The following is an 11303-nucleotide window of genomic DNA, read 5'->3' on the forward strand; positions in this document are numbered from 1 at the left end:
AGCATTTAGATTTGACTCTCCAGTGAATGGATGATGTAAGTTAAATTATCACGTTGCAACTATGGGTTTCTCTTAGTGTTGTAAGACCTCGATGCCCCTGAGCCGGTGATTCAAAGAAATATTAAAAAAATGAAATAGGAATTTATGGGGATGAAAAAAAACATAAGATAAGCATAAATAAGATAAAAAAAAAATGAAATGAGGTTTTTTTTTTTGGGTGGGGCGGTGAACCACTTCAGTCATTGTCAATTCATGATTTGGATGGACAATTCGTATTCCAAATTAACGAATTTTCAAAAGACACTCTCTCTTAGAGGATTTTCAAGTTCCAAATTAACGAATTTTAAAAGACACTCTCTCTTAGAGGATTTTCAAGTTTGGTATGCCTTCAATTCACCAAGAAAAAATATTAGCATTATTTGGCCGGGGATAGTACTTAGCAATACAGTTAGACTTAATATCAAATTTTGCTAATATCAACTACTAACCCGTCATGCCGAACCTCAAATAACAAATGAACACTTTTTTTTTTTTCCCGGTAGATTGGCAAGTCCAATTCTTAAAACCTGGACCATATTATTAAGGCATTTAATTTCTTCCTTGAATAAGATCTTTTTATTAAGAACTAAGAGAGAGTGTGTTCTTAAAACCTGGACCTTATTATTAAGCCTTCTTACAATCTGCATGCATAAGACAGGTGCGCTAAAGATCTGAACGTCGCGTGTTCGATCCCCGCTCACCGCAATATTGTGCAAATAAGCATTTTTTACATTTAATATTTACTTTTAGGGACTTTTATTTTTGCCCCAAAGGATGGAGTTTTTATGCAAATTTTTAGGGATTTATGATTTAGGCCTGATCATGAATATAATACAAAATAAAAAAAATTAAATTTCTTATTTATATTTTAGGGAATTTTTTTTGCACTGTTGATATAATATATTTTAGTCTTGTGGATTTTAGGAAATGTCCATCTTAATGATGAACGTTAGTGGGTCCGCGAGCGCTTATAAAACTTTTCCTTTTAAAACTGGGCCCATTTAGTTATCTATAGATAGCAACAAGCCGCCATATAAATAATAAAAGTAAAAAATAAAAACAAAATAAAAAACCCACATGGAGCATCGGGGACTCGAGACAAAACTAGAGTAAAAACAAAAACAAAAACAAAAAAAGGGATGATAAAGAAAGACCTCCACGTTGAATTATCAAACGATTGGACTAGACCAAAATTGTGCTTGAAAAAAAAACCAATCCATAAGTACTTTATCTTTCCTTTATTTTTAGTTTTTACGTTAGTAAGGTAATGTCCAGCCATCGTCGGAATGTCTTATTTTTTAGCAAACAAATGAGCTAATGCGGTCCAAGGATTTCAACTGCGGACTGCTTTGAAGAACACCAAAGAAGGTTGTTCAAAAATGGGTAAATTAGAACCGCCTTTGAATGTTTAACAAAGTCAACCTTTCAGGTTCGAGGATACAAATCTCGGACTGCCTTTGATTGCTTAACAAATTCAGTCTTTGCGGTCTGAAGATGCTAATCTCGGACCGCTTTGAAAAGCACCACAAAAGGCAGTCCAATGAAGCTAATATCAAATCGACTGGCCACAACCGTACTATTGAAAAAAGTCAAATAAAAAAAAACTAAAATGCGGATCAAGGATGGTATCCTCGGACCGAGAGGCAATTTGTTTAAAAAAAAAAAAATCTCAGGTTGATCGACATTCTGCCTAATTTTTACCCAAAATTGATTCATTTCATATTTTAATTTTTGTCTGTACATAATTCACTTTATAAAATTTTTGACTCTAGAAAGATAACACATGAAAATCTTGAAAATAGACGGTCAAGATAATATGCTGCAAGATATACTATTTTTAAGATTTGACATCTTTATTTTTTTAATAACCGTACATCTCGATGTCAAGAATAATCAATTAGATATCTTATCAATATCAAAATATCGAGGGATTTTTAAAGGGTGCGATTTGTATAGAGCCGAGGCTTTAAACAATCAAAGTAAAACACATGTTCAAATAGTGTCGAGAAATGTGGTTTCAATACTAAAAATCATTGTGATTATTAGCGTATGGATCTGTATCGTGTTAGTATTAATATACATCGTTATATATACATATCATATACATATGTATCTAAATGGGTATATATCTCTTGATAAGATTAGGTATCTACGCACCTCTTAATTAAAATAAGATTAGTTAGTAATTATCAATAAATGTTAGTATCTATCCAGAACTATTATTAACCATATATTTATACAGAGTCTTTATATTTTTAATTAATATACAGATAGTTCTCTGAGTATTTTGAATTCTATCATGGTATCAAAGCCATAGACTCATCAATCTCAGTTCTGAGCTCGCACTTCAGATCTGAGGTCGTTGTAACCTCGCATCGAGGCCCTAGATTCGTTCTTGAAATTTCAGTACCCCTCAGATTCATTCTAGAGGCCTCATATTTGTTCTAGAAATTTCTGACCCCTCAGATTCGTTCTAGAGGCCTCATTTTCATTCTAGAAATTTCAGTACCCATCAGATTCATTCTAGAAATTACAGTACCCTCCGAACCCTCCGCCGCTGTTATTGGCTCAGTTTCGTGCCAAAAATTCCAATCCTCTTTGATCAAGCAATCTGAACATGGCAACCACTACTTCTCTTGGTCACGATGTGCACCTAAAGATCACGACTCGTTTTTGCAGCTTAGTATTGTTCAAACTCCAACTGCTTTGTGTCAAAGCATCTTGAGTTTCAAGGAGGGGTTAACGTATGGATTAGTATGGTGTTAGTATTTATATACATCATTATGGATACATATCATATACAAATGTATCTGTATGGGTATATATCTCTTGATAAGATTAGGTGTCTAGGCATCTCTAGATTATGATAAGATTAGTTAGTAATTATCAATAACTGTTGGTATCCTGTTATTAGCTCTATATTTATAGAGAGTCTTGTATATTCTTAATTATCTCTTGATAAGATCAGATGTTTAAGCATCTCTTGATTATGTGTTAGCAATTATAAAAAATTGTTGGTATCCAAAACTGCTATTAGTCGTATATTTATACAGGGCCTTGAATATTCTTAATTAAATATAGAGAATTCTCTTCAGTATTCTTAATTCTATAAGTGATAGCCTTAAAGTATATTTTCATCTTTATTTATATAATTTAAAGCTTCAAAAATAGTGTAGATCGAGCAGATCTATGAAAATCTTGAAAATTGTTAGTCCAAAAATGCCTTACAAGATGCATTATTTTCAAAACTTGAGATCTTTTTTTTTCTCACGTCCATGCATCTTGATTTCAAAATGATCAATTTGAGTGTATTTGGGCATCAAAATAACCTCTTCTAGTGAAAATTTTGAGGTATGCTCTAATTTATTGTTTAGAGCCTTTTAAAAACTTTTTCCATTTTTAAAAGGGTGTGGTTTGTATAGAACCAAGGCTTTAAACAATCAAAGTAAAAATGCACCATCAAATAGTGTCAAGAAATATGATTTCAATACTGTAAATCTTTGTGATAGCCTTAAAATATATTTTCATCACTAATTATAAAATTTAAGGCTTCAAAGCTTCAAAAATAGTGTAGATTGAGTAAATCTATGAAAGCTTGAAAATCTTGAAAATTGACAATCCAAAAATGCATTACAAGATACACTATTTGCAAAACTTGAAATCCATTTTTTTCTCATGTCCAGGGATCTTGAGGTTGAGATGATCAATTTGAAGATATTTAGGCATCAAAATAACGTCCTCTCATGAAAAATTTTAAGCACCTTAATTTGATTGTTTAGAGCCTTGCACTTATATAAACTTTTTTCTTTTTATATAAACTTTTTTCTTTTTAAAAAATGCACCTTTATTCTACATTTTTGACGTGTAAACCTTATCTAATTCCCCTCCCCCCTTTTTCTCCCACTGGAGGCGAGTGTCATGCCATATATTGCCTGCAAGCAAATTATGTCATCCTATTTCGATTGGATACTACTCCAAAATATTTACACTAGTAATGCACTATTCCCATACAACAGAGAAGTTATTTTGTACAATCACAAATACACAGTCCAGAGGCGGAGGTCAAAAACACAGTGAGGAGTCATGGTGGGGAGGAAGTGCAGAGAGAGAGAGCATTATGCAAAAGTAGTTGATTCGTTCCTCAATGTTGCCGATGTGGCATACGAACAAACACTCCTATAATAATGCTTTCTTTAACCCGTCCTTGCACGGCCACAACTCAATGTGAATCTCATCCAACCCCAAAATCTGATATATTTGATGCCCTTCTTCTGCTTTCCCTACTTGAAGTCCCTCTCCCTTTCTCTCTCTCAATGCAAAAACAAGAGCACCAACATTAAAGATGTAGAGAGATTGGGGAGAGAGAGAGAGAAAGAAAGGCACCAGTCCCCGCATCTTCTTCTCCTTGGCCGGATGGGATTGATGGAAGGGGAACCCGGGGATCAATAGAAGGGGAGCCCCGCGGAAGAGGCAGCGCCCGACTCATCACCGATCTCTGTGAGGAGATCATCATCGCAGCCCAGCTCCGCTGTTAATGGACCGAGGAAGTAATGGGCTCCTGATGATTCATTCAAATGACCACCATAACCACAAATGGGCAGAGCAGCAGTGGCATTCGAGGAAGATGGGCAGTCGAGAGCAGTATCCATCGGTGGGGGAAGAGGTGGAGGATCAATAAGGCGAGGCTTCTTAGGACTGGTGAGGCTGTTGCTTTGCAGGTGACGGAGATTGGTGAGGATGTCGGGGTTGTCGACCACACTGGCAAGGAATGCAATCATTTGGTGAGGCCTCTTCTCGGTCACAGAGAGGCGTCGGCTCATCACTTCGACCTCCTCGTCCATGGCATCCTCGTTCGGTCTTATACGAGCGAGGTCCATTAGGATGATATCGTTGTCCTGATTCAGCCTCTCCACCTGCTGCTCCAAAGCCCATGAATGAAAATGTTGATGTCGGCGTTGGTTCCTCTTCCTGATGATGTTCTTCAGAAGTGGCGTCTGCCCCCTCAGGAACCACTCGTGTGCAAATTCCCACTTGTCCGGATTCACTTTCCGAAAGCCCTGCACACATATGGAAAACAGTTAAACTGAATTGAATTCAATGAGTTGAGATGAGATGGAGTAGAAATTGTAATGGAGTGAAGTTAGATAGGTGTTGAGTTGTCTAAGGAAGCTGGAGAAATTGTTGTGGTTGAAGTAGCGGGGGAGGAGGTGGTTAGAGAGGTGGAAGAGGTTGAGGACGAGGAAGGTGTTGTTTGCAGGGGTCCATGAAATGAGGTCATCAGTCGCTGGATCGCTCACCATCTCATATGTCTTCAGGATGAAGGGTGCTACGGGACCGCTCCACTCCCGTAACACACTCTCATAACCACCTATTTTAAATTTTAAGAGACAAGAATGAGACTTTCGTTGATGGCATTCATCTTTTTAAGAGGTTATGAGATACACTTATGTATTGTTATCCCTTGATTCATATACAAAAATAAAAAAATGCGGGAGACTTTCATTGATCACACTCTCTCTTGAGTTTGCGTATATCTTTTGTGGGAGTCTCCACTGCAGGAAAAAATGAAAGCTTTCTTTTGCATAAATTTTTCTTGCAGGAAAGAAAAAGAGAGAAAAAGTTACTTTTTTTTTAGAAAAAAAAAGAAAAAAATGAAGCTTTTTTTTGCATAAATTTTTCTTGCAGAAAAGAAAAAGAGAGAAAAAATTACTTTTTTTCTAGAAAAAAAAAAAAAGATAGATAACATTTTGTTTTATTTACATGTTTTCCCACTCATACATACAGATCTAATTTGACATACTTTTTTAGCCTCATATTTCTTGGTTCCGCATAGCATATCCGCATTCATATGGGCTCGGCTCGATAAGCCTAATAGATAAGGCAACTGGCATTCGTACGGGCTTGGCTGGATAAGCCCAATAGATAAGGCAACTGGAAAGCCCCAGATCCCTTCTTTCACCAAAACATGCTCTCTTTATCTCTCACCCAAAAAACCCCGGTCTCCTTTCTTACCCAAAACTGACACAGACACTCCCTCTTTTATCTTCCTTCTCTCTCGCCTCTTGTTGCTTTCTATCTCTTTCTGTTCCACCTCTCCCACCCAGAAATATACACGCGCCCTACCACTATCTCTTTGCATAAACCAACTCAATTCTCATAAAGAATCTCAAAACACTCTTCATCTCTCATGGCTCAGGCTTAGCCTGAAATTTTAGCCAAAAAAACCTTCAAATAATGGGTATAGCCTGAAATCCATTAAAAAAAGGAATTGCATCTCATTGAGTCCCAACTATTAGTTCATGGATGATATGCTAGTTTCTCCCGGCCTTTACGAATCAAAACCCCCCAAATAAACCAGGAAAAAGGACCAATAAAATCATTAGGACAATGTCATGGTGAGGATTCTCGAGAAAAATCGCTTGTGACTCATCACTTTCTATCCTAGTTCTTCGAATAATCTCCTTGCTGATTCAAAATCGTGCTTTAATTACAACTTATCAATCATTGAATTCTACGAATCCTAGCTTGATGGCTATTATGCCATGAAGATCTCAGAGAAAAGGAGAGGCGACTGGTTCGCCCTATCTCTAGATGTATGTATAATCTGCAAAACCTATTTATATGGATGGTGCAGATCTCAGAGCCTACAGCATAAGGCGCAAGCTCTAATGCATTAAAAAAAACTTTGCGTTGAAACTATTGAACCGAAATGTGACATCTTGCTTGTACTTCAACGAAATATCCTTTGTACATCGGAAAAGGACGCAATTCTACATTAGCACCCCGTGGCACATAGATCATCTATCTTAAACATGGATGCAAAAGAGTGATGCTCCCACTAAAAGAATAACATTCACGGTATAAAATTATTCCATAAAATGTATTTTTATTACTTTTTTAAAAATATCTATAAATTTTATTTTTTATGCATTAATGATCTCCATATTATGGATTATATGAACTCGTATAAATCGTGTCCCTACTTAAATGTCAAGGAAATCTTACTATAGATGTGATGCAAATAAAAATTAGAAAAAAAAATTTAAATTTATAAGTTTATTATTTTTTTGAATTTTTTTGGTTCATGAGTTTTAGTAGGGCTGAATATTCAAGGAGGAAGGCCTATCTTTTGGTTTAGGAAATAAATCTTTTGAGAAAAGTAAAGATTATGTTTTATTATCTTTTAGAAAGAGAAGATAGCATGAGACTTAAGGAGATCTAGATACGGTAAAAATGGTTTAGGTATGATAAATGTGAAAAGGAGATAAATAAGGGGGAGTTGAAAAGTTGTTGGGAGATTAGAAAGAGCCGTGATGAAATCTAGAAAATAGGGAGCTTGGGAAAAAACATGAAAGTTAGAGATAAAGAGAGAGTGTTTTATGCATTTTTTTTATTTCTTATTTTGTATTTAAAAGAAAGAGTCTCTCATTGTAAAGATCATATAATGAGAATTGAGTAAATTTGATCGTGTGAAAAAATCATTTTTTTATCTTTTTGGGTGAATTACATTGCAGACTTTGAGAGATAGTATATTATTTCAACTTTTTTTTTTTTAAAGAAAAAAAATTCCAGTTTTATTTTCTTTCTACATCAGTTGGTATCAGAGCAAGTAAGATCCAATCCAACTTTTTTTTTTCTTTTTTTTTTTTTGCAATAATCCCAATCGCTTGGGACAAGCTTTAGAAAGTTTGACCAAAGTCATAGAAGATGTTCGAACCAAATTTCGTGAAATGAATCAACGATTACAACGTCTAGCAAACAATATAATCTCAATCGCTTGGGACAAGCTTTAGAAAGTTTGACCAAAGTCATAGAGGATGTTCGAACTTAATTTCGTAAAATGAATCAACAGTTGGAGAACAATATTTATCGCGAAAAGGGTGCTTGCAATCATGAAAATTCGCCGTCGAATCTCACTATAGATATGAATCGAACTCCTCGACCGACCAGGGCTGCTGATTCACAACGTTAAGAACAAATCTGCAAACAAGATACACATCTTATATAATGTCTACGAGATTTCAATATTCAAGTGGATCTCCCTCATCAATTGTATATGGTGCTTCTTTGGAGCTGGACTCATTCCTGGCTAAGAATAATCAGCCCTAGCTCGTATTCAACAATTACTCTTGGAATACAGTCGTAGGCAAATAGTCTTACATCAATCTTAAAGAAATCATTAAAGAAAAAATGCCGAGGCGCATGGTGGGACTACATAACCAATTAATAGATAGTGATAGGCTTCAAGTATAAGGTGGAGCTTCTCCCAACTCCAAAATAATAATGCAGATAAATTTAAGAAAAAAAATTCAAAAATATAATTTTATTATTTTTTTGAATTTATAGGAATGAAGAATTTGGTATGTGAGTTTTCGTAGGGCGTGAGTTTTCACCCAAAAAAGCACAAGATAGCATGAGATTGAAGGTGATCCAGATATGGTAAAAGGATTTTAGGTAGGATAAATATGAAAGAGAAATAAATAAAGAGGAGTTAAAAAGTTAATAGAGAGAAACATGAAGAAAGAGAGAAAATAGGGATATGAGGTGAGAGAAAATAGGGACCTTTGGAAAAAACATGGAAGTTATAAGGAGAGAGAGTTTTATGATTTTTTTTATTTTTTATTTTGTACTTAAAGGGAAGAGTTCATTATTGTAAAGATCAGAGAATGAGAATTGAGTAAATTTGATCTTGTGAAAAGATAATTTTGGGGTGGATTTTCTTACAAAATTGAGAGAGGATATATTCATTCAACCATTTTTTTTATTATTATTATTCCATTTTTATTTTCTCCTTATACCAATATGTCAAATGGAGGGCAACCATTTGACATGTTGTAAAGATCATTTCTGCTTTTGTGGATCAAAAATCTATAAGCACCATAGCCTTTTGTTAGAGAGAGAAAGTGGCCGAAAGAAATTTTGCTTGATGGAAACTCTGTTAACAAAAGTTCTATTTGAAAGTGAGAGCCATAAGTAATTTATAGAGAGAAGGTGTCTTTTCGGTTTTGGTAACTAACTCATGTAATAGTTATTGTAGCTGCACATTGAGGATTTGTGGCACTCTATTGGGAGAGTTATTTTCTCTTTTTCGAAGCTGAATAAAATCAACGTTATGAAGCTATCTTACTTGGTCAAAGATCTGTTCATATGTTGTACATATATTTGCATTGACATCATGGAGTCACTCGCAACAATATGGATGATAGCACAGTGCCACATAGCAAGAGTATGAAAACCGGCTCTAGACACCACCGACTCTATCTACCACAGAGGATCACGCACATCAATAATCGAATGAGTTGGGAGTGGTCCAGTTCCACCAAATATTGAGAACCGGCTGGTACCCGTTAAGGACTTGTATGTTCAGTGACAAGTTAGAAAATGGTTGGATGAAAAAGGGGTAAAAGGTAGTACAAATCGAGAAAATCAATGTTTAACTATACGCATGAACACTATCTCAATATGATATTTATCCCCTTTCGATATTATATTTAGTCTGCATAAGAAGGGCAATTGGTTCTCACTATACAAAAAAACATAAAAGTCCATTTGATGTTCCAAAGCCCTATGCAACTGAGTTTGGACCCACATATCAGCCACCAAAGTCTTGATGTTATAGAGAGAAAAAGAAGAGACAAAACTGAGTACAGAGAGAAAGTTGAGTTCACAAAATTGCTCCCTGGAAATTTCATAGATAAAGTTGTTGCATATGTTTGTCGACAGGCTCAAAGAACAGTTTTTAGTGTTTAACTCATATGGGTAGGAAGAGCCCTTACTACAGAGCACCAAGAGGCTGCCTATTTAGTGTGGTGGTGGTTACATTCACCACTAACAACTATACGTTACGTGCACTTGCTCATTTAATATAGTGGTAGTTACATGTAACACCAAATAGCTACAAGTTATGTGCACTCGATAGTTGTTGTTACTAGCTTCTATTTCATCAATGGCTAGAAGACCGTCGGATGTCCCACAGGCATCAACAGCTAGATGACCATTGGCTATCCCACATGAATTCGGTTTACAAAAAGCTACCAAGGCTCGAGCCCGCCCTATACATGTGCTCGAGCGAGTGCACCATCAAGCGTCATCGCCCTCGTGTGTGCGCGTCGCACGCTTCCTGTGCTCCATACATGCGTCATCTCTCTCATCTTGTACTAAGAGTACAAGGCATGAGAATGCCTAATTTTAGTTATTTCTCATATAACTCCTTTTTCTTCAAGGTGGGATTCAAACCTACAATTTCCTCGCTCTATAAAAACAGCTTAGAAAAAGCTACAAAACCATATTGTTGTTTTAAAATACACAAAAGTATTTTTCAAATCAAAATACCAACCTAACAAAACTGGCCACTTCAATAAGGAAACAGGTTGATCCAAACCCACATTTTATCTTTCATTATTTTTAATTTTTGTTTCGTTCTCTAGCCAATTCACTGGGTTGGATAGCCAATCTATTGATATGGACCAGTTATCCAGATGGACAATCCGGACCAACTGACCTATTGTCAAACGTAATTCGGAGTAACCGATCCGTTTTTTAAACACTGTATAGTGCGTGGGAGACTATGAGAAAAAAAGAGCCTATACACGTTGGACTCTTTAAACTCAAGAATGTTGGGCATTGTGACTCCTTTGCAAAAAGCTGTAGCATTCAAGAGACTCCTTTGCTAAAAGTAAAAAAGTATGGCGTATACGAGTGACGTTAAGGGCATCCACGACTCTCATTAAGAAGTACGTAAAAACTATAAAGAAAATAACTTGTAGAATTGAAAATACCACAACACCCTTAATCATTTTGAAGATTTTTGGTTAATTCAAATATTGGATCTATTTCTCTTATCTTTATTTTGTGTTTTCTCAGCACATGCACCTTTCAAATCTCATTTTAATCCAGCTTATGTGAAAAAATAGAAATTAAAATATCATATATAATAATCGTATCCATTGTTTTTAAACCCGTTGATCCAGATCATAAATCATTTAAGATAACCCCTAAAATTCGTCATTTCATTTATTTATTTTTTATAATTTTTAAATTTATCTGTTACCCTAAATTCTCAACAATCCAACACATATTTATGTGGTGAACGATTTACCCTAGCGAATTCCAAAATACAAACAATTAGTTCTTTTCCATTGTAATATTAACCATTAAGGGTGTAAAGAGCGAACACACAGTACTACAATGGCTTCTCGATTAAGCTTTTTATACTTCTTCTTCTACATTATAGAAGTTCTATCTTCCCCCTTATCCAATCGTCC

General features: G+C 35.5%; 1 protein-coding gene across 1 annotated transcript; it reads right to left on the reverse strand.

Annotated features, from left to right (window-relative positions):
- Positions 1 to 4040: 4040 nt before the first annotated feature.
- LOC18426738 (heat stress transcription factor C-1b) lies at positions 4041 to 5875 on the reverse strand. Its single transcript, XM_088867776.1, has 3 exons — positions 5840 to 5875; positions 5184 to 5438; positions 4041 to 5096 (listed from the first exon to the last, which is right to left on the reverse strand). The coding sequence occupies exons 1-3, from the start codon at positions 5873 to 5875 to the stop codon at positions 4482 to 4484; spliced, it is 906 nt and encodes a 301-aa protein (XP_088723902.1). The 3' UTR covers positions 4041 to 4481.
- Positions 5876 to 11303: the final 5428 nt, after the last annotated feature.

The sequence above is a fragment of the Amborella trichopoda genome, chromosome 5 (genome assembly GCF_054954075.1).
Source record: "Amborella trichopoda isolate Santa Cruz 75 chromosome 5, AtrichopodaSantaCruz75HAP2 v2.0, whole genome shotgun sequence".
In the NCBI taxonomy this organism is placed as follows: domain Eukaryota; kingdom Viridiplantae; phylum Streptophyta; class Magnoliopsida; order Amborellales; family Amborellaceae; genus Amborella; species Amborella trichopoda.

What these genes read in the sequence shown, in the direction of transcription:
- LOC18426738 (XM_088867776.1), bottom strand. Translation starts at nt 5,875, where the DNA reads ATGCTATGCGGAACCAAGAAATATGAGGCTAAAAAA. An exon ending in AGAAATATGAGGCTAAAAAA is followed by an intron (nt 5,439 to 5,839) that starts GTATGTCAAATT and finishes CATCAACGAAAG; the next exon opens with TCTCATTCTTGTCTCTTAAA. An exon ending in TTAGACAACTCAACACCTAT is followed by an intron (nt 5,097 to 5,183) that starts CTAACTTCACTC and finishes ATATGTGTGCAG; the next exon opens with GGCTTTCGGAAAGTGAATCC.